The following is a 27,165-nucleotide window of genomic DNA, read 5'->3' on the forward strand; positions in this document are numbered from 1 at the left end:
ATGTAGAGACGCACTCACGTAAGGTCTCGTAATAAAACAAGATTACTTTGTGACAGGTGTGCATTGCTCCATCTGCTGGCACAGGGATGCGTGAGAGCCGTTGCCAGGGACAGAACAGAGTTCCTGCCGGGACAGGCCTTCTTGGCTTCATGCTCCTTGATCTTCTTCCATAAACGCAGACTTCTCAAAGACGTTTTTCAGAGGAGACCACTAGGTATCGCTTCTGATGGACAAAGCTTCTGTGAAACATTCTGACTGAAATGGTGGGTCTCCTTTTCTCCAGGGGACACAGGAGGCTAGTAGATTTACACCTCTGAAAAATTAGCCTGGTGACATCTGTCACAGGTGGCAGGTCACCAGAGGACCTCCTGCTCTTGGCTTCACCTTGCTGCTGGCGTAGTCTCTCTAAAAGCCAGTAGCCTGAGCTCTGACTGCTTTTCTCCTTCAGGCCCTAAATTTTCACCCCAGCTTTGACCTTTTTCTCTTTTAAGTCATGTCAGATATTGGATGTAGCCTGTGCTCTCACTAGAGAATGGCCACACTATCTCTAAAGAACAGGCTAGGGCAGGAATGCAAGCTTTGACCCTGGTGTGGGAGGCAGAAGGGTGGCTTTGACTGACTCTTCAGTGTGTGAGAACAAGTCACTGCACTCTCGGATTCTAATTCCTAGTGAAATTCCAAGAGAGAATTACTCCTGAGGAAAGATGCTACTCCTGTTATTGGATGTAAGAGGGATTCTGTCTTGTCTGTCTGTCTTTTGTTTTCTTTCTTTCTTTCTTTCTTTCTTTCTTTCTTTCTTTCTTTCTTTCTTTCTTTCTTTCTTTCTATTTGAATCATGGGTTAGTCTGTTTTCCTTGAATGTTAGGAACTATATGAAAAGGATTTATTTCAAGTTGTTTTCTACAATACTTATTGAAGAACAAAATACTTAGCAAAGTTGTGTATTTATTTAAGCTGATTGCAGTTTTCTTTTTTTTAAGATTCATTTCTATTTTATATGTGTAAGTATTTTGTATATATATATATATATATATATATATGCATGGACTGACTGTGTATCTGTTGTATATTATACAGAATATTAATTGTAGATGTAATTTTTGAAACGTCCAAAGTGAGATTTAAAGTTTTGGTTAGTAAATTAAATACTCTTCGAATGTTAAGGTGAAAACAAAACAAAAACAAAAACAAAAACAACTTAATAACTTTGCAAGTGTAGATAAGCATTCACACCTTTGGAGGAAACCATGTTTTTTATGTGTTTGCTTGTTAGTTTGTTTAGAATTGAATACGTGGTGACGTGAGAACCAACAACCAGAAGTTATGACAGGCGAGCAGGGGCATCTGGTGCTCCTTTCGGTCCCTTACAGATATTGTACAACTCCTGGGTCTTATAATCACTGCAGTGTTTGGAAGGCTGTGCTGAGTGACCATAGGCAGGGTCGGTGGAGAAGTTTCTGAGATTGAGTTCGGTGTGTAGTTAGTTACTAATGCAGCTCTGGAGACAAACAAGCTGGAAAGAGCCACAGGGTAGGCTGTCGAGAGTTAATATGAAGAAAATGGCCTCTTCCGGGCCCAAGGGATGAGGTGGAGCCCAAATGGCCTCTGGACTGTGGATTCTCATTCTTTGGTAGTCCCTAATGAATTGGTTGTTTTTTTCTCACTGCTATGACAAAATAGCTGACAAAAGCAAAGAAAGGATGGAAGAATTCAGTTTGGTTCAGTGCTTGAGGATTTAGTCCATCCTGGCAGGGAAGGCATGGTGGCCGGAGCAGGAGGCAGCTGACATCACTGCATCCACAGTGAGGAGTCAGAGAGAAAGGAAAGGTGTGATCAGCATCATTTCCTGCCTTTCATTCAGGGCAAGGCTCCAGCCCATGGGATAGAACCACTGACATTCAGGGTGGGTCTTCCCCACTTAGCGAAGCCTTTCTGGAAATGCCCTCACAGACACCCTCAGAGCTCTGCATCCTAAGTGATTGATTCTGTACCCATCAAGCTGACAACAAAGGAAAAGGTGGCTTGAGGTGAGCTGGCAGCATTTGAGAGGATCTTTCAAGGGACACAGTCAGGGTTCTGCAGGTGGTTTGGGATAGTATCTGCTAGGCAGTCCCGAGGCTGGACACTGGATCTTCATCCCCCAGGACCAAGATGGAGGCATGGCAGTGTACAACTGGAATCCCAGCACTGGGCAGGTGGAAACGGACAGAATGCTGGGATTCACTGGCCAGCCAGCTCAGCCTGACTGGCAAGCTCCAGCCAATTAGAGACCCTGCCTCAAAAAACAAAGTTAATGGCACCTGAACAATGAAACTCAAGGATGACCTCTGAACTCCACATACATGCACACATGCACGTTACAATTATACACCCACATTCACACTGATAGATTTTTTTCTCCCTCTTACACACACACACACACACACACACACACAAGGTCACAAATCTAAGAGAACTTGTCCTAGAAGGGAGATTTGTGTCTATCTAAAGATAAAGACCAATACCAGGTCTGTCCTTACGCCATTAGCAGGGAGAAAAGCCTTGACTGAGGCCAGCAGGTTTCCAGAGCACCTGTGTATGGGAAGTCTGCAGGCCTCTCATGCTCCTCCTGGGCAGCCTCACTCTCCTCCAGATCAGAGCCTCCCACCTGGCCTGCGTCTGAGCATAGTGAGTCCAACACATGGACAGAGCAGGATCACTCGTTCTGAGCTTCTGTATGCACACCAGAGTATCGGTATTTTGCCTTTCTCGATTCTAGACATGCCTATAACAGCACCAAACACAGCCACTGGTGTTGCAGAGCAAATGACCCGAAGGGAGGGTGCAGCCTCAGAGCAGGAAGAGGATTGCCGGTGTCTGAAATCAGGAGTATCTTCGTACTGACCTGAGTAACAGTGAAGGCATTGGAGCTGTAGTTCCGAGAACTGGGAAATCCACTGCATAGCCCCTGGGCAGGGCAAGCTACCCACTTCTGTTTTCAAGGTTCAGAGTCTACAGAAGCCCTGGGAACTGCATCTGACTCTGACAGTTGAGGCTGCCTGCCCCAGTGTCGTGTGGCACTCCAGATGGCATGCTCTGAGTCCGAGGCTATGTGAAGGCACAGACTATCCGAAGTGTGTGTTTCATTTCGTCTGTATGTGTTCTTGACTGTGCATGCAATAGCATACGCACACATATGTGGTGTGTGAGGGAAAGTCAGAGACAACCTTGGGTGTCCTTCCTAGGACACTGTCATGTCAGCCTTTTTTAGATTTTGTTTGTTAGGTTGGTTTTGGTTTTTCAAGACAGGGTTTCTCTGTGTAGCCTTGGCTGTCCTGTACCCACTTTGTAGACCAGGCTGGCCTCCATCTCACAGAGATCTTCCTCCCTCTGCCTCCCTGAGTGCTGGGATTAAAGGCCTGTGCTACCACACCCGGCCTTTTTTTGTTTTGTTAAATAATGTTTCTAACTAACTGAGAACTCACTGTCTAGGCTAGACTGACTGGCCTATGAGCACAAGGCATCAGCACACCATTACCTGCCCAACAGTGGGATTACACCCATGTATTACAATGCCTACCTTTTCAGTTTGCTGCTAGGGGTGAATTTAAGTCCCCACCATTACAAAGCAAGCATTTTACCAACTGAGCTATTTCCCCAATCCCCTTGGGGGGGTTGTGTGTGTGTGTGTGTGTGAGAGAGAGAGAGAGAGAGAGAGAGAGAGAGACAGAGAGAGAGAGAGACAGAGAAAGACAGAGAAAGATTATGCTGCCTAGTACAGGGGCCTTCTTCTGGAAATCAATGAACCTAAAAGTTACTTGAACAGACCCCTACGTTTCTGGCAGATTTTCATCCCAGCATAAAATCTAAATGAAAAAGGGCGGGTGTTGTGGAAAAATCCACAGGGAATATTAAACGCAGTGTCTGGCATCTGACACGAGCCCTACCACTTGAACACGCAGTTCTGATCCCCCACAACTGGGATCCACAGATGTTTGGCCAAAGTGCTGAAGATGACCTCTCATGCCCAGCTCTGTCCTCACTGTGAAGGGCCTGGGCATGCCTCCGAGTGAATCAGCAGCTGTTGTGCCATGAAAAGGGAGAGGGCTGGTGCTGCTGGTTGGGTGGCTCTGGAGCAGGTGGCACGGGGTGGGGGACAAGGCTATAGCATTTCCTCTTTAAGGTGGGAGCTCAGCTGCCTACTTGGTCATGTGCCCCAGTGAGTGCCTGGAGGAGGCAGGAGGCCAGGAGTACATGGAGACAGCAGCCAAATCCCAGCAGCTGCTGCTCTTTTTTTTGTTTTTTTTTTTTTTTTGAGCAGAAGCAGCTCCCACCCTTTATGTGGCCTGATCTGGCATTTGGGGAGGGACAGCAGAGGAATGTCACTTGAATAGTCTGACTTAAGTGACTTAACTCAGCTGCTCTCTCTCTCTCTCTCTCTCTCTTTCTCTCTCTCTCTCTCGTAGCCTAACTTAAGTAACACAAATTACTTGAGAAGTTTATGACAGACAGTGAGAAGCAGAAAGGGCGTGCATGCTGGCGGAGGCCAATGAGTCTGCACATCTTAAAGGGATGCTTTGCAAGAGAGAAGGCTGAGCCTTCCATCCTGACACAATGCATGAGTTTAGCACACTTGCTTAGCTTCTGTGCGCCTGTCTGTGGATACACAAAGGAATTCTCGCATCACCTCTGCATGGTGTGCCTTTGTTGCGGCCACTGGCCACGCCAAGGCAGGTGTGTAGAGGTCGGAGCAGAACTTTTTGGAGACAGCTGTTTCCTTCCATGTTTAGGTGAGTTCTGGGAATCCAGTACCTGTTGCCAGGCTTGTCTGACAAGCACCTTTAGCAGCTGATTCATTTCAATGGCTGACACCATTGGTTTTTGAGACAGAGTTCCCTCTGTGCATTGGTTGATGATGAAACTTACCAGGTATTTCAGGGTAAAATGCACCATGATCTCCCAGATTCTGCTGCCCAGATTATGTACCTCCAAGCCTGTTTTGGCTTTTGCTGTAGTTGTTTTGCTTTTGAGGTAGTCATTGATATAGAACTCAAAGGAACTTCTATCCCGGTAATAATAGGGAAAAAAAAATCTGATAGAGAAGAAATTCTCAGGCAAATGCTTAAATGGGAGCGTTTTCTCCAGAGCAGTGGTTCTCAGCCTTCCTAATACTGTGACCCGTCAGTATAGTTCTTCATGTTGTGGTGCCCTCCGGTTATTATTATTATTTTCATTGCTATATCATACCTAATTTTGCTACTTAGGAATCAGAGCAAGTATCTGTGTTTTATGATGGTCATAGGCTATATCTGTGAAAGGGCCCCCGGGTCCCCAAAGGGGTTACAATCCACACACTGAGAAACACTGCTATAGGAGAAGAGTGATGGGAGAAGGTGATGGGAAAGGGGAGAGGCCCTTGGGCAAACACTGGCAGAGAGAGGCTGACCCGCCCATGTCAGAGGAGGAAACCAGCCATTTTATATAGTTAGTGCTTTACATCATTTATTTGCCACACACAGAGTCCAGTCTCATTATGCATTTTCAAATGTGTGTATGTGTGTTTATTAATTCTCATCCTTACCTTCTCTGCCAGACTCCCCCTCCTTTGGATGCCTCCCTAGTCTCCTTTCTACTTTACATCACTTGTTCCATTGGCCAACCCTCCGCATGTCCTCAACACCTTTTCTTTTTAAAGTCTTAGTTTCAGTGATCACAGACGGCCCCACGCTCTTCAGACTGCATATGCACAGATAAGCCTTCTGTGTTGGTTTCATCAGGTTGCTGGGGTGGTTCTGGGTCTGGGGTTTTCCCATAAGTCATGAGGCTGGCATTTTCCTGTTGTAAGAAATAGACTAGTAGGCGAGTTTATCCTTAGAGAAGTCATGCCTCTGCCCTGCACCTGGTGGTGTTCATCTTTGTGATAGGGACAGAGACCCAGACCGGCATGTCAGCATTCTGATGGGTGCATTCCACACATGGCTAACGAGGGAGGTCTTTGCTGTAGTGAGAAACTATGAATGAAGGACTGGAGAACATATTTTGTCCTTTGTCTCTGTTACGGTCCTTGTCCACTTCAGTAAAAAGATAGTAACCCTTCTAGGCCAAATCATGACGACTTCACTACATATATGTTATATACATACTTATAGATATAGACACACACACATGCTTATTTGTGTGCATGTATGCACTCACACTGTGTGTCACGATGCATATGGTGCTCAGAGGACTTGCAGACCTTCGTCCTCTTCTTTCAGATTTTCAGCCTTAGCTACAAACCCCTTCACCCACTGAGCCTCCTCACTGTCTCCATAACCCTTTCTTTTAAAATTGATGTAAGCAAAGCTCTAGGCAGAAACTATGTTCATAGATGTCAATAACCCTCTGTGGACTCAAAATGCAGACTTAGACACACGCCCATGTCCACATGCTGCTTCCACTCAGCAACAGTTAATACATCGTTTGACCGTCTGCCATAAAGCTGATTTATGTGATATCCACCTCATTTGGGGAGAAAAGATTACATTAAGCATTTGAGACTCCCATCTGTCTCTTGTTGGAGAAACAAGAGATACCTCTTCTGAGTGACTATCCACAAGTCCACAGGCCCATCCCCCAGGCTGAAGGCCGCTGTCAAAGAAGAGGTGTTTAATCAGCCCAACCCATCTTTGTAGAATTAATACATCTTGAAGAGAGCTCTGGTGGCTCTATTCTAGTCCTGTCTGTGATATCTGCTCCTGCCAAGCCCTTAGCAACAAGTGGTTACCGGTGTCTCATGGGTCTTTCTCCTAAGTAGGCCGCTAAGGGCTTTCCTAGAAACAAGGTTTTCTCTGAAATGCTCTCATCCGTGTCTTACAAAAGAAAGTAACCTTAAAAGTAAAACAAGTCATTGGCCTAGCCAGGTCACATATGCAGCTATTCTTGGCTTTGTCTTCAGTGTACTTGTGTTGTTCTGGTGGTTCTGATATTTATTCCAAGCACAAAACATATTTTCTGTTAATCTAAATGATTATTTAGTAAGCATATTCTTTTGGCATTTCATTAAATAACTTAGTTTGTAGATGAGGCGCTTTTCTTCAGTTTTTTCTTTAACAATTATTTAAAAAACGTGTTCTATTATTTTTTTCTTGCACATTTGATTGCGCACACTCACATTTAACTTTCAGCTTTATTAACAATCTTTTGCATTGTGACAGATTTCTTTTCTCTGTTCTGTGGGCTGTGTGTGTCTATGTGCACATTAGTGTGTGTGAGCACAGATACAGGGATTACAATTGTGCACCATCACACCCGGACTATTTACCCCTGCAAGCCAAGCACCTCACTAAATGAACCACCCCCTCAGCCCAGTCCTGCTTTCATTAGTTTTTCACTTTATTCCTATATAAAATATCAAATTGCACAAAAGAGAGCAAGCTCTTTTAACCAATGTGGGTTTTGTAGTGATAATGAGAATGGGTAACTGTTGGCTTGGAAATAAGTTGGCAGTGGCTTCAGTCTATGGTTAAAATTCATAATCTTATAGATAAATTTAATTTCTAAATCATTTATTAACTTTATCAAGACATTACTGAAGGTCATTAATGTCAGTCTATTACGTGTCTCAGGACAACAAAATTAAGGGTAGTCTTCACTTTAAAAATGACTGCTAGTTGGTTGTGGTGGCTTATTCTGAAATTTCAGCATAGCCATGAGTTTGAGACCATCTTGGCTACATAGTGAGCTCCAGATTAGGCTGAGCTACAGTGAGTCTCAAATGTCAGCCCAGTGACCATGTAGTCAATCAGTGTGGGCTGCTCACCTGAGAATAGAATAAGACACTTTCAAAGTCCTCCTGAACGAGCAGCAAGCAGGTCTGCAATGACTGTTGGAATCTGGACTCCATCTGTGGCTGTCTGCTGCTTTCAGTGCCCTGTGGAGGGCATCGTATGGGAAAGAGAGAAAAGAGCAGGTGAAATGCCTTGTGGGCAAATAAAGAGAAGTGTAGTCTCCCTGAAATGTGCTTATGTTACCTGACAATGTAATTTCTAATGACATTTCAGAACAGCATTAACATGTAACTCCCAAACGACGCACTTTGAGAGTTTACTGTGGCACATACCTCGTGGCCTCGTATATACCGTGACTTAAAAGCAAGCAAAGTCATACCAAGCAGGCCTGCCTGCATAATATGGGTTTCAGGCTTTGATGTTCTGGTACCTAGACCTGGACCAGCTCTGGCAAGTTGAATATCACCTGTTTAAAAAAACTCCTTTTTTAAAAGAAGCCTGAAGCCAAGCAAAGGAAACTAGAAAGTCCTCTCCCAAAATGAAGCTGTGGTCTACAATGCCATTACCTTTCTTGGTTGTAAACAGTCTGTTTCCATCCTTGTTGAGTGACAGAACAGAACATTTTAAATGTGGAGATGCATATCCTTAGGAATGAAAAAGAAATCATAAGTCTAAAAATCTGTGTTCATGGAAGACTGAATGTGTCCCTTGCTTATAAATGTTGCATTTGCCACATCCTTTATTTATATCCCAGCGGCTAGGGTGTGTGGATGTATATCTGAACAAAGTGCTGTATTAAACTGTCCAAAGGCTACACAGCTGAGCGTGATGACCATGGTTTCAACAGCTAACTTAAGTTCTGCTCTGTTATTTCAAGACAAGATCAGCCTTGCAATTACCTTTCAAAATCTACCAGAAAAAGAAGAAGAAAAAAAAATCAGTTGTTTTAAAGTGAGGGTGAGAACAACCAACAGGATAAAGTTACTCCTGATTTCTATATATTTATTTTTTAAAAAATGTCTGAGGGGCTTGGGAGATGGCTCAGGGGGTGAGAGCAGTGGCAGCACAAAGGAGGGTTGGAGTTGGGACCGCTGGCAGTTACTGGGCAAGCAACCCCAGCATGGCTGCGGGGGTGCCCGAGTCTCCAGAGCTATTGCGAGGAGCAGAGACAGGAAGATCAGTGTGGCCTGCTCACACCGGGCCACACCAGAGCCTCACACACTGTTCTCCAGCATCTTTGAATGCGTATGCACAAGAGTGTGCACTCTTCAGTAGCGTGGGCGCGCACGCGCATGCACACACACACACACACACACACACGTGCGCACACACATGAAAATGGTGCAGCATAATAGCTAGTTTTCCATCATGCCATCAGGACACACGTTCAGAAACAAAACACCTCTGTTCATTTTCTCTTGAAGAGAAAATAGGGTCATACAGGGAGTTTTGCTTCAATGAGGGTATTTTTTTTTTAATTCTCTTGTAAACACATCATTAATGGATTCATGGATGGGGGTTACAGCAGGCACAGTACAGTACACTCATGTGGGTGCCATGTGTCCTGCAAGGTCATCTTGAGCTTGGTGCCTTAGGGACTCGGTGGTCCCCCAATGGCACCTTAACAGGTGTGTCCTCAATCCTCCTGTCCAGCTGAGGCTCTGATGTTTACAGGAATCTTGGTGTGAGCTGGCCCTCACATCAGCAGACATGCTCAAGCGCCACAGGGAGGAGAGCTGGGCCTCAGCGACCCGTGCCAGCTCCCACCTGCACAAGAGAAGCCAGCACATACGCTGCTCTGAAGACAGTTTTAGACTGCATAGGACTTCAAAAGCCTGGGGTCTGGCACGGGTATGTGTACAGATAGCCAGGATTCAGACTTCTCACCAATTTTATGCGGATCCAAATATTTTAAATTAGGATTCCAATAATGGCTTATGAGGCAAAATGCAGTCATCTATGTAAAGAAGCTTAAAATTCTTCAGTGCTTTTAGAGGCAAATTGCTTCCCTTGTCGTCATGGAGAATCCTATTATGTTCTTTGTTTCTTTCCCGTGTCGAGCTCTTCATTAGTAATAAGTGAGTTATCTAAAATGCTGGACACATGCTCCTAGACGCTGTATTTTAACAGTGCTATGGAATTGGCATTCCCACCTCGCTTCTTATCTATAATTATGAACAGTGTCCTTTCTGCTAGGTGGTAGTGATAAGGCCCAATAGCTTTCTTCAGTGTCATCCTTTTAAATCTATATAAAAATTACATCCAGGACTTGCTGTATAGCCGGAGTACCTAACTTCAGGCCCCGGGATTTGTGTGAAAGGCCACGTGTGGCAGTGCTGACCTGTGACCTCTCTGCTGGCAAGTGGGGACAGGCAGATCCCTCGGGCTCCCCGGCTAGACAGTCAGCCCGATTGGTGAGCTTCTGGTTCAATGGGAGAGCTGCTCTTAAAAAGCAATGTATGCAGCTACGGAGGAAGACACTCAGTATTCATCTCTGGCTCATATGCATACCAACACTTTACACAAACACATATAAATACACATACACACTACTAAGAATAAAAACTAAAAAAAAATTAACAGAATAATAAAACAAAATAAAACTTTTTAAGACGAGGCTTCACTAAGTAGCCCGCAGGGGTCTGGAATGCACAGAGATCTATTGGCCTCTGCCTCCCAGATGTTGGCATTAAAGCGGTGCCTGGCTTAATTAACTTCAAAGGAATCTTCTAACAGGTTCATCACAGATTCACTCTCTATGTATGCTTTCTTCTCCCTCTCTGAGTTAATGCCACGAGGGAGGTCTGCCAGTTATCCTTTCTGCTCCCCTTCTGTCTTCCTCCCTTGGATCCTTTGCCTTCTTCATTCTCTTATTGTTTTTCTCCCACATCACGTAAGTTTTCCTGTGTTTAGGCTTTGCCCTTTACAGTCAGGATACAGTAAGGCACCCAAAAAAAAATGCTCCAACTTGGAAAACCATGGATTATACTGACTTCTCCTTTTTTGTCTATGCCTAAAATCTCAAAGGTTTTACAAATAAGACCATAGTTCAAAAACTGAGCCATGTGTATCCTTCAAGATTGGCAGATAACTCATTTCTGTGATGTGCCTATCTGAGTAACACAGCCCTGGAACTTTCCATTGCTGTATCCTGGATACGAGGACTTTCAAACTTTAAAAACTACGCTGTCCTGTGTTCTGCTTTGTGGTAGAGTGTCAGGTGCTCAGCTCCTACTGGGGAGGCCAGGCCTTAGTGCAATGATTTTTATACAATGAGAGAATGAGGCAGGTACATGTTTCTTCCTGAAATGTTGGTTTTCACAAGGCTGATCAACAGTTTACTTCCATTGAAACACACACACACACACACACACACACACACACACACATACCATGACTAATCCATTTATGCCACATCTGTGCAAGGGTGATAGTCCCTTCCAAGCCTTTAGCTTGGGCATTGTAAAACTCTGTGATTACATACCCTCAAATATTCAGCCGCACCATCAGGAAAACTCCCAGAATCCTTGAGCACATCTGAACACTTCTAACAACAGTCCTGGACCCATTTATCCTTAACCTTGACACCAAGATCTCTGATAAAAGGCCTGAACTTGAGGTCCCTGATTTGGTTCTGTTGAAACTGGTTGCTATCATCCATCCCAACAGGAATAAAAATAAATCTGATAAACGAAAAAAAAATGAATTTATTCACAATGTGATTAAACTTGGAGAGCAGCTAACCTGTTCTCCCCCAAATCAGAGACACTTACAACAAGTTCATTCATATGGAGCAACCCCTCCCCCAAAATATCCATAGAGGTCAGTTCAGCTAGGCTGTGGAAGGAGCTGAGGGAAAGGATACATTGAAATTCTAGTTTTGTGGTTTCATGAACTTAATTAACTGATGTTTCTTGTTATACATGCTATTGGATGCTATCAGTGCAGGCGTGTGCAGAGGCCAAAGGCTGACATTGGCTATCTTCCTCAATCACTTTTCTGCCTCTTACTAGAACTGGAACTAATGGATTTGGCAGGGTTGGCTGGCCGGCAAGCCCCCAGGGTCTGCGTGTCTATGCTCCGTGCTCCTGACCCAGTGCTGGGACTTATAAATATGTTCTGCCATGCCTGGATTGTATGTGGTGCCAAGGATTTGAACTGAGAGCCTTGTCTTTCCATTCTTGGTTTTGTGATTTCTGAAGAAGCCTACAGCATGTGGATGCAAGGATCAGAGATTTGGGGGAGCAGTTTTTACTCTTAGAGGGAAATTTCTTCTAGGAACTGAAAGTGACTTTGAAGTTTTAATTTCACGCTACATACACTACAGAGTCACACACCACCTTTCATCCACCAAGGCCAGGCTGACCTTGTGCCTCTTGGCATTGTGTGGACCTTCGCCAGTTCCTTCATCCAGAACGGAAAGGAGCCAGCTTTCCCTGTGTCCTGAGTAACAGGCAATGCTGGCAGGTCTGAAGAGCTTTCAGAGCTGGTACGGGCTGTCCTTTACTAAGGTCGTTAACACACATTATTTAGTTTAAGACGTGGAGAATAGCAAAGAGCAAACTTCCATTCTGCCCAGACTGCATCATGTCAGGGTAGAGGGCTGGTAGGAACCGGGGCACATATTTTCTCATGCAAATAGTTCAGGTTTGAATGACAACAATTCTTCAGGCAAGAACATTTGCTTAAAGAGAATTACATAAGGTAATTCTTGGAGATGGGAGGGAGTGATGGCATCACACCCAGCCTTGGACCATGTGGTTTCAGTTCTGGCACTGAGCGATAGGGACCAAACTAACTTTTACTTTAAAAATGACAAACCAAATAGTCCCCTTGTGTGACTCTCTAAACAGGGTATCTAGAGGCCTGTCATCATCTCCAGGGATGGCCGCAGGCCCCAAGTACTAATGCAAATAAATGCATACAGTGCAGCACCGGGAAAAGAAAATTACTTTTTGGTCAGAAAAGGTAATTATACTTTGGGCACATGCAGATGTCTTAAAATATCTTCTCCACAAGGCTGTATCTATCTTCTCAGCTAACCGTGTCAGTTGTGGTCCTGTTCAGTGTGAGGCAACAGTTGGAGGATACACTGGCCAGAGGCACCGCCTGTCCAGGGAGCTTAGGATCCAGTGTCCACATTCACCATTGGAACAGTTTATTAGAACATATTTATTTAGAATACAAGACAAACACAAGTAAAAACCCCAAAGACATAGAAATAAGGACTTAGAGATATTCTGCACATTGGCTTTCACAGAATGTGCCTGGGTCCCACCAGAATGTCGACAAGACAAGATCCATCCGAAGACCCAGGACTCTCCTGCCCAGCTTGGTCCAGGGTAGGCAGGATTGTCATACATAGCATTCCATCACCTTCTTTCCCAGAACTCAAGGTATTGAACTAAACCTTTTTCTTTAGTGTATACATGGCCAATCTGAGCTAGCTCCATTATGACCCTCTTGCAGCTAACATCTTTGTAGATTTTTAGCACTTTAGCTATGATGGGAGAAAATTTCCAACACAATGCTGCTGCCCATTAGAACAAGGTTAAATAAACAAACAAACAAACAAAAAAACCTCTGTCGATGCCAAGAGCACCCATGTATCTTGAATTTCAAGTTGCACCTTCTTATAGGACATCTGACAGAAATAATCATTATTGAATATATTTTACTGTGATTTATAAATATGTAAGTTATTTCTAGAAAATGTGTTGATACAAGTTCAGTGGCTTATACATTTTAATGACCATGTATATAGTGCCATCAATGTGGAATTTTAGTCAATATTGTGTTGTGTGGTGTAGAGAAAAAGGAAAAATTACACAGAGAGGGGGATTTATTGTCCTCAAGCTCTTATTTTTTTGGCTCAGTCCTCCGGATTGCTTTCTTATTTAAGTGACACCACCTCTTCCTTTCCCTGGTATCCTCTTCCAGGGCCATAAAATGTTCCGCACGACAGATTCTGATGAAATGTGCTTCAACTCTCTTCAGGGCAGTGTCCACCACTGCGGAGTTTGCCAGGGCCTGCATTCCCGTAACTGGAGGCATGCCGCGGCTTTCCCCTCAGCACCTTCTAGTGACCATTGGTTAAACTTGTCGAGTCTCTTCTCTGGTTTCTGAGAGTGACCAGAGGTCTCCCTTAAAGCTGCAGGGCTCACAAACACGGTCCAGGCTGCCGGTCCACCACTGGCCACACCGCCAGAAAGCCTGGAGCCTCGCTCATCTACTAAGTGATCGAACGCTAATGTGAGGCGGGCACTGTCCCCGGGCTTGGGGTTACTGTAGAGGACGACTAGACAGGTACAAATTTCCATGACTATCACCTTACAAGACAGTGGGAAGAGAGCGATGTGATGCCTCGGTTCACACGCTGAAATTTGCTACAGGGTGATTATTTGGGGCCCCAAGGGGGTCAGGGGTCATCATGTCACCTGAATTAACACCAAGGAGATAAGGCAAGCACGAAGGGCATTTCTGCATGGTGGCTGACAAAAATAGAAATAGTTGACACAAGGATAAGTTGTGCAACCGTGAAACTCAGTTTAAGCTGATCGTGCTATAAACACTGAGTTGAAGGTAGTTGTTCTGTTGGTATAGATAGTGATTTTTTTTTTTTTTTTTTTTTATCCATACCAATTTTGTATCTGTCCCGGGAGATTGTTCTGTGGTTAAAGTGTTTGCCACGCAAGCATGAGAATGGCGAACCCATGTTGGTACTAGATGGACACCCTGGTCCTTTCAAACCACCTAACCTAGCTAGCATGACCAGCCACACGGGTGAGCTCTCACTTCGGATGAGAGACCCTGCCTGAAGGAATAAGGTGGAGAGCACTCAAAGATGTCTGCATGGGTCCTCCAAGCACACATACGCACATGCGTGTATTTCTGGGCTCGCACACTGGACCACACACATACATGCGTACACGCTTGCATACATCCCGCATGCACATCAGAAATAAAGTCTTTTAGAGTGGCTTTCAAGATGCTAACACACAACTTAGTCCAGAGCGCACTGTGTGACTGCAAAGCCCCTTTGTGTGTCCAGAAGTTCCAGATGTCCCTTGTGGGATGGCATCTCTGTCATAACCAGCGTTCTCACTCTCTGCTCTTTCCCTTCCTTCCTCTGAGAATGAAACCCGTCTCCACAGGGAGAGCTTCTGCAATCAGAGAGATGAGAGAGAGAGAAGGAGGGGGGGGGAGGAGAGAGACAAAGGAAAAGGGAGAGGGAGAGAGGGGGAAAGAGAGACCCTGTAGACAAGCTGTTCTCAGCATAGGGTCGTGACCCCTTGAGATCCTGTGTATCATATATTTACATTACAATTCGTAACAGTAGCAAAACTACCGTGATGAAGTAACAGCGCAATAGTCCTATGGTCTGGGGTCGCCAGGACGTGAGGAACTATATTAAAGGGCCGCAGCACTAGGAGATTTGAGAACTGCTGCTTTAGAACCACGCTGCTTCTGCTCCCCTCAGAGATGCACTTCCATTGCCTAGCTTCTAGGGAAACTTCATTACCTTGGCTGAGGGGCTGGGATCTATGATATGCAGCTAAGGTGCCTGTGCTGATACTAATTCTGAAAATTAGATGTTGAGGCCGGGATTACTCATTGGTGAGACCCAAAGGTAAGTATTGCCGTAGCCAAAACAAGACTTCGTGCGAATGGAGCTCTGGCTCGTCTATCCAGGACTACGGTCATTTCAAAACTCCAGCAAATAACAGTGCCCTGTGCTCACGCTGGAGAAGCTGCTCTTTCTCTCTTCTTTTTAATGCTGCAAATGCTAAGCTCCCACTCTGGCACCTGAAGCCTCGTCACATGGACCAGACTTCATTGTTGTGAAATGATAGGTGCCTTCAGTACTGCTTGTAGGAATGTCAAATATGCTGATGATGGTTAAAATTAATATTTCTTCTCCGTTTAAAAACGCCTTTCCTCTTTGTGATGATGAATTTCATATTTGGAACCGTTTAAGCCAAGTTGAAAGACATAGATCTTGTAATAAGTCTTTGCTCCAAGACAAAATATCTCCAACTTAAGGAAGGGAAATTTGGTCTTGACCTAGCCCCTCTATAAAGGGGATTATTTTTAAATGCTACCTGGATCTGAACTTACATGTACAAACTAAGCAGGACTGCCCTTTCTAGTCACCATCACTTCTTCGTGTCCCTAAGGACCTGTGCTGGCAATTCTCTACCTCCAAAAATATTCACACGATGATTAATTACAGTAGCAAAATTATAGTTATGAAGTAAAAATAAAAATCATCTTATGGCTGGGGTCAGCACAGCATGAGGAGCTGCATGAGAGGGTCACAGCATTTGGAAGGCTGAAAACCACTGGTTTGGAGGATCACAGCCCAGTGTCACCCTGTGGCAGAAAACTGAGGATATATGTAAGATCCTCCCTGAAGACATAACTTTTAAAAAATACGTTTCAGCGAGGTTTTACGGTCACTTTAGACATTTTTAAAGGAAATTTGTTTTATATTTAGAGAAGAATAGGGTAGCGTGGAAGCCTTAGGTCCTGGTATGTTGCTTTGATATTAGGCTGACACTCATTTCTAGGTGATTTCTACGGCCTGCCAATAGAGGTTCTGATCGTGTTTACTTTTAAAAAGTGACTGTGTCTTCCTGAAAATCCTAGGTCAACTTTCTTCTGGATATCTGGATTTCAAGGTAGACACATGATTTCCTAGCGGCCTTTAGATATTTAAAAAAATATGGTAGTACTCAAGAGATGGCTTAGTGTGTAAGAGTGTTTGTAATGCAAACATGATGACCGAGCTCGCTACTTAAGAAGCTGTGTGTGGTGCAGGTTTATCCCTGTAATCTCGATCATGTTTGTGGCAGAGAAAGGAATATTGCTGGTGGGGCTTGCTAGCTGCTAGCCTAGCTCCAAATTTAGTAAAAGACCCTGTATCAAAAGAGTGTCTCAGAGAGTGACAGAGTGGGGCGCCGGACATTCTACTCTGACTTCTACACATACATGTGTGCCTCTGCTCACATACAGTGCATACATATAATGCCTGTATACATTTCTATATACACAGAGAAAGGAAGGAAAAAAAGGAAGCAAGGAAAGAAGGAAATGAGAAAGAAAGAAAGAAAGAAAGAAAGAAAGAAAGAAAGAAAGAAAGAAAGAAAGAAAGAAAGAGAAAAGAAAGGGCAAGCAAGAAAGGAAGGAAATTACTGTGAGCTCTAAACATGGAAGAGGGGTAGTAGGCAAATAGTTCACAAACAAACATACAGGCATTAGGGCACTTTCATGCCTGGGACATGTGTCTTCCAGGACTATCAGAGAGAGAAAGAGAGACAGAGCAGGAAGTTTGGCCCAACCATGTTTGTAAACTTGGGAACAAAATTATGGCAGAGACTGATATTATCAAGAGCTGAGGTGCAGTGTCCATGTGCTGTTTAGGTAGCTCGCTGATGAGGTAGAACAGAGCGCCCCAGTGAAAACTTATCTGACTGTCACGTCCTGTGAGTGAATTGTTTTGATTGGTTAAATATGGCTTACATCATCATGGCAGCCAGCAGTACAGGAGCAGGAGTGATTGAAAAGATCGCTGACACCCCTGGCAGAATGACGGCTGTTAGCTCAGTTCTGCTACCATGTGGTGGCGGGTCCTGTCTAGGCCTCTGGATTTGATGTAGACGCCAGTGGCTCTGTTACTCTCTGTATTATGTAATCTTTCAAATTAAAGCTTACACCTGCTCGGAAGTCGATGGACCAAATGCATCTATGAATACACCGTGCTAACACTATTCATAGAAGGATGTTAGAAAAACAGGGTGATGGGGTCAGTGAGATGGCTCATCTCTTAGGAGTGCCTGCTGCCAAGCCAGATGACCTCAGTGTGATTCCCAGAACTGACATGACAGAAAGGGAGTGCTGACTTCCTAAGATTGTCCTCTGACTTCATCACAGACACCACCATGGCATGTGCTTTAACGCATACACATAAACAAACAAATGGATACACAAAAAATTGTTGTAGCTAGTATGGAAGCCGAGGCTATTTGAAAAACCTTTGGACTAGAAAACGGCCTGTCAAGTCAAACTGAACTCAGCTTCAATGCTATCAGAGTCTTGGTAGCAGGACCGTTGATTTCATTTGGGTTTAATAAGTTGGATCAGATAAGCACCCTCCTCCTCTTTAACTACAATTAGAACAGAAATATGAAAAACTGGGTCACAGATGTAACAAAGCTGCCAATCACTTGTTTTGCCCCACCCACCCAGCTCTATCTGCCATTCCTGACAGTCAAATTGCACTGTTTGGGGAAGCAAGGAATTGCAGAGCTGCACTTTTTTTTTTTTTTTCTGAAGTAGTTCTGTCCCCTGTGATGGGTAAGAAAGCACACACTCTAATTTGCTTTCTATTGCTGTGATAAAACACTAGCCCCCCCCCAAACAAAACAATCTGAGGAAGAAAGAGTTTATTCCAGCTTTCAGGTTGGAGTATGTGTTACTTAGGGTAACTATCTGTGCAACAAAACACCATGACCAAAGGGGGGAAAGGGTTTATTCAGCTTACACTTCCATATTGCTGTTCATCAATAAAGGAAACCAGGACAAGAACTTACCAGGGCAGGAACCTGGAGGCAAGAGCTGAGGCAGAGGGGTGCTGCTTTCTGGCTTGCTACTCATGGCTTGCTCAGCCTGCTTCCTTATGGAACCCAGGACCACCAGCCCAGGGATCGCACTCACCATGGTCGGGATTTTTCCTCACTGGTCACCAGTTGAGAAAATGTCTTACAGCGGGATCTCTTGGAGCCATTTTCTCAACTGATTCTCCTTCCTCTTTAATGACTCTAGCTTGTGTCAAGGTGCCCTAAAGCCAGACAGTACAGAGTCCATCCCCAAGGGAAGTCAGGGTGGATGCTCAAGGCAGGAACCTGGAGGCAAGAACTGAAGCAAGCCATGGAGCAGCACTGCTTAGAGGCTTTTCTGGGTGTAAAATTGGCTTTCTCAGTTCACTTACGCAATTCACAATGACCTGCCTGGGATGGCACTGCCTACAGTGGGCTGGGTCAATCATTCGTCAAGAAAATGCCCCCACAGACTTACCTAGAGGACCATCTGGCAAGAGCACAATTGATTCTAGCTTGTGTCAGCTTGACAAAAAACTAACATAGCAAACAAGCCCCACCCCCAACCCCATAGTGATGCTGCCATATTCTGTGGCTCTCATATACCCCTAACTAATGTCTTTATCATCAGTATCCTCCTTGTATGGATAGGTAGCAAGGCCTTACCAAGGACAGGATGGCTAAAGTACTAATGATGATATATTAACACTTAACACGTCAAGTTCTAGTCCGAGCAGGTTGCATCCCAGAACTGTTTTGTACACGTTTGTTACCAAGATGCCTGAGGAAACTTTCACAGGGAGGGTGCCAGCTTTCCCTCTGGTGCTTGCACATCCTGCCTTTGATCTTTTAGGATGTATAGCAATTTGTTCACTGCTTATACATATCATATTCAGAAAAGAACAAAATAAAATCTCCAAGAGAAGTTGCACTATTTGACCCAAATATCACGTCACATAGAATATATCTGTACATAGTGGAAGCTTGGGAAAAGATTGTTTTATGTGAAAAGTGAACTCGCACAGTTGGCATTTCTCCTCTAAATGTATTTATTGACAACAGATCCCCCTTGTTTTTAAACATTCATTTGCCCATGGGACTACATGTTAGTCCCCGAAGCTTTGGCATCCACTTCTTTAGGTGCACATACCCACACATAGACATAGACATAGACCTATACATGTGACGTTGTTTGAAAAAGATAATTAAAAAAATAGGTTCATGTAAACAACAAAATAAAATCTTGCAAAAAGAACAGCTGAAGAACATTCAATTTCTTAGAGTTGAGTGTAGTGTGAGCATTTAATTTCTTAAATGTAGAGGGACAATTCTAAGTTTACTTTCCAAATGTTTTATTGTCAGTTTTCTCATTTGCACACAAGGCTAATCATCTTTAAATATTTGTATGTTTTGGCTCACCAATAAAAAGAAAAGAAGAAAAGAAAACAAACAAAAACATGCTCAACTCAAAGGTCAAGTTGCTGGTCTGGTGCCTCCTACACATATATTAAAACTTAAGTCTTTCTTTGGAAAGTTTATGGGACAGTTTCATGCTTTTTTTTTTCAACCTTGAGAAAATTCCAGACTTACTGAAGATACTAATGTATGCACAGCTTATGCCATCATTACCCTCATTTTTGAAGGGCTTTCATTTTAAAATTTAGCTTTCTTTAAACTTAATCTGGGATGCTAACAATCTTTTAAAAATGTTTGGTGACAGTATATGTTAACTTGCATGGGTTTCTACCTTTCATAGGAAACTAACAAATAATTACTGTCACTTCAAAATGCAAGTAATTTTCATTTGCAGATCTGGGACCTACTGAAAAAGAGCCGATGGGAGAAACCATTCATCTGTCCTGATGAGTGTCTCCTGACTGTGTTGTCTTGTCACAAAACACACAAATTGAGCATCGGGTTAGTCATCTCCGTGTTAATTTTTCACATATTGTGAAGGAATGACTAATGAAGTGAGCAGCCCAACCTGCAGACAGAATTTCCCAGTTAGACCAACCCTGAGAAGGAAGGTCCTACTGGAATGTGAATGAAATTCTACATAGCTTTGCAGTGATTAGTATAGGTAACACAGAGATACATAAAACAGGACACGTGAGATTTCTTGGTGGGAACGAAAGACAGAATACACATATGCCTTGAACTGTATTATTTTCTCACCCCTTTTTCTTCCCCTTGCAATATCAATTGTTATCATGGTTTTTATCCTAAGGCAAGCTTAAGACATCAGAAAAGAGCATTAAGATAATGTGAGATGGTCATCACTTTATGTTTTCTCCATAAAATAGCTGAGAGCTTTGTGTCAGTTCTCTGTAGATTCATATACCCTGATGGGTTCTGCTAAGAAATCCTTCCAAACTCATGATTATTGTAATATTTCTGGGGCTCTGAGATGGCTCAGTAGATAAAGGTGCCTGTGGCAATCCTGACGACCTGAGTTCAGTCACAGGTCACACACGGTAGCAGGAAAGAATCGATGCCAACACATTGCCCTCTGACTGCCACTCAGGTGCCATGTCATGTACACACATTCACATGAAAATTATTAAATGTAAAATAATAATAATGGCCACAAAGGAACTCCAGTAATGAGTGTGTTATGTATACCACATGTATTATATAAGAAAAGTTCCTTCCCTTTCTGTCCTTTGTTATATAAATTAAAATTTAATAACCAAATTTATTAACGAAAAGATTGCCAAGAAAAATATATTTGTTAGATATAATTGTGGTTTTTTGATAAAAATGAGAGGACTTGGACCCGATCCACGTGGAATGGCAATGCATGAGTGGGGTTGGCTTGGCGAGCAGAAAGCTGGAGTAGGGCTGGATTCCTGGCATTGCTTCCTCAGCAAAGAGAACAATTTTAATCAGTTACAAAAATATTTGCGATCCATATGCTCCTCTCTGCTCACTCCCATATGCCCAGATTCTCTTTTATCTCGGGAGGGATGATGACTTCATGATTCAGCTGGGTTAGAATAATGCCGTGCTGACTTTAGAGATCGGTTCTATTTCAAAACATGTCCTGGCAATTACGCACACACACAGATCCAGGCTGTTAACACTTGGGTAGTTACGTGAATATGAGTTTATTTTTTTCTGACTCCTGGAGAAAAAAAATTATATTTTACATCCTCCTACTGAAGCCAGGCTAGGTATCTGAGGCTTAGATTTGAAACCCTGCTGTCATTTGCCTGCCGGATTAAATGCCCTTGTGAAGCTGTGAGGGCAAGAAAGCCAGGCAAAGGTGTGTTTTAACTCACAATAACATCATTCACCTTGGCGAAAGGAAAACGGCACAGAAAGCACTTGGCAACTTTATCTAACAGCAGAGTTTATTCTAGATAAATGGCTTGCAAACTACATTGACTCTTTTTTAGTTTATTTATTGATTGATTTAAAATTGGTCATCTGTCCTAGCCACGGCACAGGGGCCAGAATAGAAAAATGAAAACTACTGTCAATTAGTGGTCCGTTTTGTCTGAGATGTGTGCTTGCCTATCAGCTATATGGCTTGTAACGAAAATTGTATTTTAAAAGGAAGTTATCCACCAGCATCAAAGATGAATAAATCAGAAATTATTGATGGTATTCACGGTTGTGTTTTCAACAGTTGTTTCCCACTGGCTTTGTAACCCAATATGCTATTAACAGGGCCACTGCCAAAAGAGAGGAGCCAGTCATGCTGTCTAAGCTAGTGGGGAGGACATGGCAAGGAGAAAGGGTTTTGAGCCTTTGGAGCAGTAGTTGGACTCAGCTAGTGTCTTCAGAGGCAATAGGGCCCAAGAGGTGTGTCTACTGCTGGAGTCAGCGTTGTGCTCCCCCACCCCCAGGAGGCTGAGAGTTTGGGTTTGCTTTTGGCAAATGCTATCAGGAGCCCGACTCTGTTTGCATTCAAGCTGTCTGTGCGGCTGCTCCTGCAGGCGTCGCGAGAAAAGAAAGCGTACATTAGAGCGTGGATTGTTTGCAAGGGGCTTGGAGTGTGCCAATCTGTTGCTTGCTGCGGCAGCGATTCTTTGCTGTCACGGGGAATGCTCAGCTGGCAGAGTTGTCCTGGTGGAGGGAGGGAGGGATGTGGAGAGACTGTTCGTCACGGAGCACCGATATTAGGGATGCTTTGCAAACTGTCAGTGGAGTGAAAAGTGCTCTCTCGGCTGTGCCAATGCGGAAGTTCTCTGCCTTCTTCTCTCTTTTGAACTTTATAGACAAGGCCTCATTAGATCAAAGTCTGTGAAGATACCACACAAAGGTACCTCACACAAAAGACTCATAGACATAGAATTAAGGCCTATCGCATCCACCTATAGTTTAGACAAAGACTTCAATTTAGAAATAAAAGAGACAAACCTTTGGCAGGGAGGTGACTTTGATTCTCATTGAGGCAAACACACAAACTTGTTTTTTTTTTTTTTCTTTTAATACAAAGTGCGAGATTTCACTAAAAAAGGTTAAAACTGAAGTGAGTAATCTTCGGTGCATAATTCAGTTGTTAATTTTAGCTCCTTGCGTGGGCGCCGCGCTGACTTGAACAGCCGGCTGTAGCCTTCATTGGAGAAGAAGCCGGCAGCTTGGGACAGGTGGAGCTGGAGCAATCTGGGAGCGGGATTTGCTGGAAGCTGGTCATTAGTGTTAGAAACCCAGTCTTACTTACTGTGTGCTTCTCCCGACAGCCACGAGCGTTACCATGATGATTTACTGTCCCTCTTTTTTCAGGTTGTCGGCCATGTATCACGCTGTGTAAGGAAGCTGACTCGAGATGGACATCCTGAACTGCTAATGGGGACATGGGATGGCAATTACCTCTGATCACTTGTGTGGATTCTCCCAGTGTGGAACCACAGAAGCTGCCAGCCACTCTTCCAGATCTACAGCTGGAACTCTGTGCGAAAGGTAAAGCATTTGTGGGGCGGCATCTCATCTGTAGTTTCCTGTTATTCTTCCTTCGTTACCATGCCTGTCCACATAGACCCATTCACCACATCCCACCCTCAGGGTCAGGACCTGTCTGTCGAGGAGGTCATTAGACTTGTAGTTTTGAAAATTATAGCTCCGTTTCCTCACTCTGCTCAACTCTTTTTGTTTATTTGTTCGTTCTGTATTTTTGTTTTAACTGAAGCAGTCTGAAACTTGGCTTAGGGCAACTGAAGGTTTTTGTCTTTCCCCCCTACCCATTTCTCAGAGAAAGCAAACTGTTCACCAATGGGAAGATGAGACTTTTATTTTGTTAACCACACATGCTGGGTGACTCTGAGACTTAAAAATAACATAAAATAAAATAATTGCCCACAGGCAGAAGATCCTAAAACCTCCCCAGACTTAAAAGCAGCAAATCAACCCGCTCAAACCTCTGCCTCCTTTAGGGAAACTTTTCCTTCTACAATCCCACAGTCCTCTGCCAAATAGATCCGTGTGCTTGTAAGATTTTGTTACAGGCCATCTGTTCTGTCATGGTGGGTTTTAACAAATCAGCAATCGAATTTGCCATGGTGTCGATTTGTCTCGTGCTTCCTATTTCCAGCCGAAAATGAAGTTACTAAATTAGTGAATGGTAATGCAGCCACACTAGAGAGACATCGGAACGTGGCTCTGTCCAGGGGCAGTCACTGTGGTGACCAGGATGGGACAGTGAATGGCAGGGAACTTTGGAGAAAGAAAGGACTTTCTAAGCGGCAGCTGCTCTGAGCCCACCCCTCACATCCTCCCTTTCCTTCTCTAACTTTTTTCCTTTCTTTCCTCCATACTTCTTCCCTTCCCTCCCTTCATTTTCTCATACATACAGAAACAAGCAGGAAGTAAATAAATGAGAAATGATTTGTGAGTATGTCAGAGGGTAGGAAGTGCCAGAGATTTTTAGTGAGGTTAAAAAGGGAGGGAGGCAGGGAGGTGAACAATGATGGAATTGAAGTTTTTGAAGCTGCCTCCTTGTGTGTGGGAGCAGTGTGCTTTGAGTGTGGAGTCTCACCGGGCAGCAGACTCAGTCCCCGCAGCTGCTCCTCCCTCTGGAGCTACCAGTACAGGTAGCTGGCAGAGACATCAGGGGTAGGAGCTGCTGCTGCTGCTTTAGTTAGCTGTCAGGTTGAAGCCTGAATGCCCTGACCCTGGAAGGTTCATGACCAAAAGTAGATCTCACGCTTATACCAAATCATAACCTTTCCATCTGAGTTTTGCCTCCGTATTGTTCCTGGATACAGTGCACTCTATTCCTTGTTGCTAGGGAGGTGTTTCCATGGCTGAAACTGAGAAATAATTTTCTGAATCATGGCTGAAGTTCTGCCTCTTATCAGTAGGGCCTCCTGACTCAGAAGTTGAGGGTCACCTGTTGAAGCACTGGGGAACTATCCCCATTTTCTTCCCTGCCTCTGCAGTGCAGTGTGGGGACTAACAGCTGGGTGGGGGCATTGTGTCTCGGCTACGGTTAGTTGACTCATTTTTGACAGAAGGTGTATCCGTGTGTGCTGCTCTGTGTGTGGATGGGCTGAGGCTGAGGTGATGAACCTGCCTCCTGTGTGTGCAGTTACTGCTTAATGTTGTCTTGCTCTGTCCTCCGGGTGCATAGCTTTGTCAGTAGGGATGCTAGACCACACCTCGGGATGTGAATTTACAGGGGATGCGAATTTACTTTGAGAGATCTCAAGAATGACTGGAAACACTTCCCTACACTGATACCGTTTTCTGATACTGTAACCTTTCAGGGTCTAAAAACTCATTGTTTTAATTTGCATCTGGGAGAATGTCTGAGCAAGGAGAACTGAACCCGACCATAGTGGAGGAAGGACGGACTGAGACGGAGTCCGCCCCAGAAAATGGCATCCTCAAGTCGGAAAGCCTGGATGAGGAGGAGAAGCTGGAACTGCAGGTGAGCTCCGGGGACCTGCCCTCCACCTCTAGGATGTATCTGAGATTGCCTGAGGAATTTGGTAGTTGAGGGATTAGGAAGTCAAAGAGGAATCCTCCTCCACTTTTTTAAAATGATGCCATAAAGTGCCTTTAGAAATGAAAAACTAAAATCATCGAAAGAGCATATTTAATTACCAAATTTGCTTACAGGAGCCGGGTGCCCCTTGCTAGACCACTTCAAGCTGGGCATGTAAGGCCTTGGAGATGCAGCTTTAGGCTCTTTGTGTCTTGGCATAGATTCCCTATTGCCTGGAAAGATGGAGACACAGCTCACAGCTGAGAAATGTCAAAACCATGTATTCTGTTCTTCCTAGACAAGTTAAAGCTCAAGTCTTATTATCAGACAAATCGAAGCTCAAGAGTCCACAGATGAAGAATCAGAACAGAAAAAGGAGTGAAGGGAGGGGTGGGACTGGAAGCAGCTGAGGGAAGCAGGAGAGACAGGATTAAATACACAATGATTTACAAGGAAAAAAAATTGTTAGTCCAGGGAAGGCAAACTGAGCTTGTAAAAGCTATAGGTTTTCATTGAACTAATTTACAAATTTGTTAGTATGTTCCATGAGCCAACCTTATCAAAAGCCAGTAGCCACATAGTGATCAGAACCCTGCCAGGCTGTCATTTCTTCTTGCCTGTGTTTGCTCTGAGGAACTGACAATGTCAAACGTTTGGGACTTAGGCCACCAAGGTACCTTCTTAGTGTTCAGAATAGCTTTGCTCCCAGTGAGGATATCGCCACAGTCAATGATAATGACGCCTTCCCCTTTCCTTTCCTCTCCTCCACTCTCCTCTCCCCACTCTTCTGTCTGTCTGTCTCCTTCTGGTTTACTGGCTTTTCTTTTGTTTTGTTTTCTGTTTCTGCCACTCAGCGGCGACTGGCGGCTCAGAACCAAGAAAGAAGAAAATCCAAGGTAGGGATCTTCAGGGGCCCAGGGGAGTCAATGCCACAATTACAATAAATTACATATGTCCCATCAGAGCTGAAGATGTGCCCACAGCTCAGAGGCTGCGTCCTGACTGTCCCATTGCAACCTGGTTGTGATCCTCAGCCTTGTATTACCATAGGGATGCTCCTTGCTCAGAGTCTGAACACCCATAAGTGTTTCGATTTGCTCTGTTTTTACAGCTGTCGGCACAGTGGTGTTTTACCCTGTCTGCATCCACCAGAGGTTTTGGCTTTTGTTGTTGGTTTGGGATAAAATCTAGAGCAGACATTTCAATCTTTCAAGTGATGTCCGCCTGGAAATAAATAGGCAGTGTCACTCAGTGCTTGGACCACCTCCTTAATCCAATCTTCTCCTAATTTAGTTTTGATGGAGATTTGTTCTGTCAAGTGTTACGTGTGATATTTTCAAGAAATGGCATCCATTCACCCTTCATGTTCATGCGTCAACGTAGTTAAGAACTATTGCATAAGTTGGTATTTTCATATTTGGCATGGGCTCCCTGTTACTTTCTTTGCCCTTTGCACCCAGAATCACACAGCATTTTTGATCCTGGACTGAGAAATCTTACTTGGGTGCAAATGTGGTGGCCATGCTTTCACAGTCTGAGAATATTTTCTGTTCTTTGACTTGCCCTCCTCCGTCCCCAGTCAGGAGCAGGCAAAGGGAAGCTGACCAGGAGTCTTGCTGTCTGTGAAGAATCTTCAGCTAGACCTGGAGGCGAAAGTCATCAGGATCAGGTATAAACCCTGGTATTAGAGCAATTGCATGACTAGATCTCTGTGTGCAAGGCCAATCACTAAGTTGACATTAAAATATGTTTTGGTGGGGGGAGAAAACAGAAATTGAAGAAATACAGCATTTTCTTGCTGTAACCCTATTTATGAGATATTCTGCAGTTTACAAGTTTGGGGCTGGGGACATCACTTAGCAAATAAAGTGCTTGCCACACAAGCATT

The 27,165-nt window shown here is 44.1% G+C and overlaps 1 protein-coding gene across 32 annotated transcripts in view; it reads left to right on the forward strand.

Moving 5' to 3' along the window:
• Arpp21 (cAMP regulated phosphoprotein 21) overlaps positions 1–27,165 on the forward strand; it is a 159,942-nt gene that overhangs the window by 20,592 nt on the left and 112,185 nt on the right. For 27 of the 32 annotated variants that reach the window (XM_060385151.1, XM_060385157.1, XM_021653910.2 and 24 more), the window contains exons 2-5: positions 23,078–23,254; positions 25,057–25,220; positions 26,132–26,173; positions 26,857–26,946. In XM_060385151.1, the coding sequence (XP_060241134.1) occupies positions 25,095–25,220; positions 26,132–26,173; positions 26,857–26,946 (258 nt within the window). In that variant the 5' untranslated portion in view covers positions 23,078–23,254; positions 25,057–25,094. Of the gene's footprint in view, positions 1–244; positions 264–22,471; positions 22,614–22,863; positions 22,993–23,077; positions 23,255–25,056; positions 25,221–26,131; positions 26,174–26,856; positions 26,947–27,165 lie in introns of those variants that run through there. The other 5 variants (XM_021653912.2, XM_021653913.2, XM_021653908.2 and 2 more) reach the window with 5 other exon arrangements.

The sequence above is a fragment of the Meriones unguiculatus genome, chromosome 6, assembly GCF_030254825.1.
Source record: "Meriones unguiculatus strain TT.TT164.6M chromosome 6, Bangor_MerUng_6.1, whole genome shotgun sequence".
Taxonomy (NCBI): Eukaryota; Metazoa; Chordata; class Mammalia; order Rodentia; family Muridae; genus Meriones; species Meriones unguiculatus.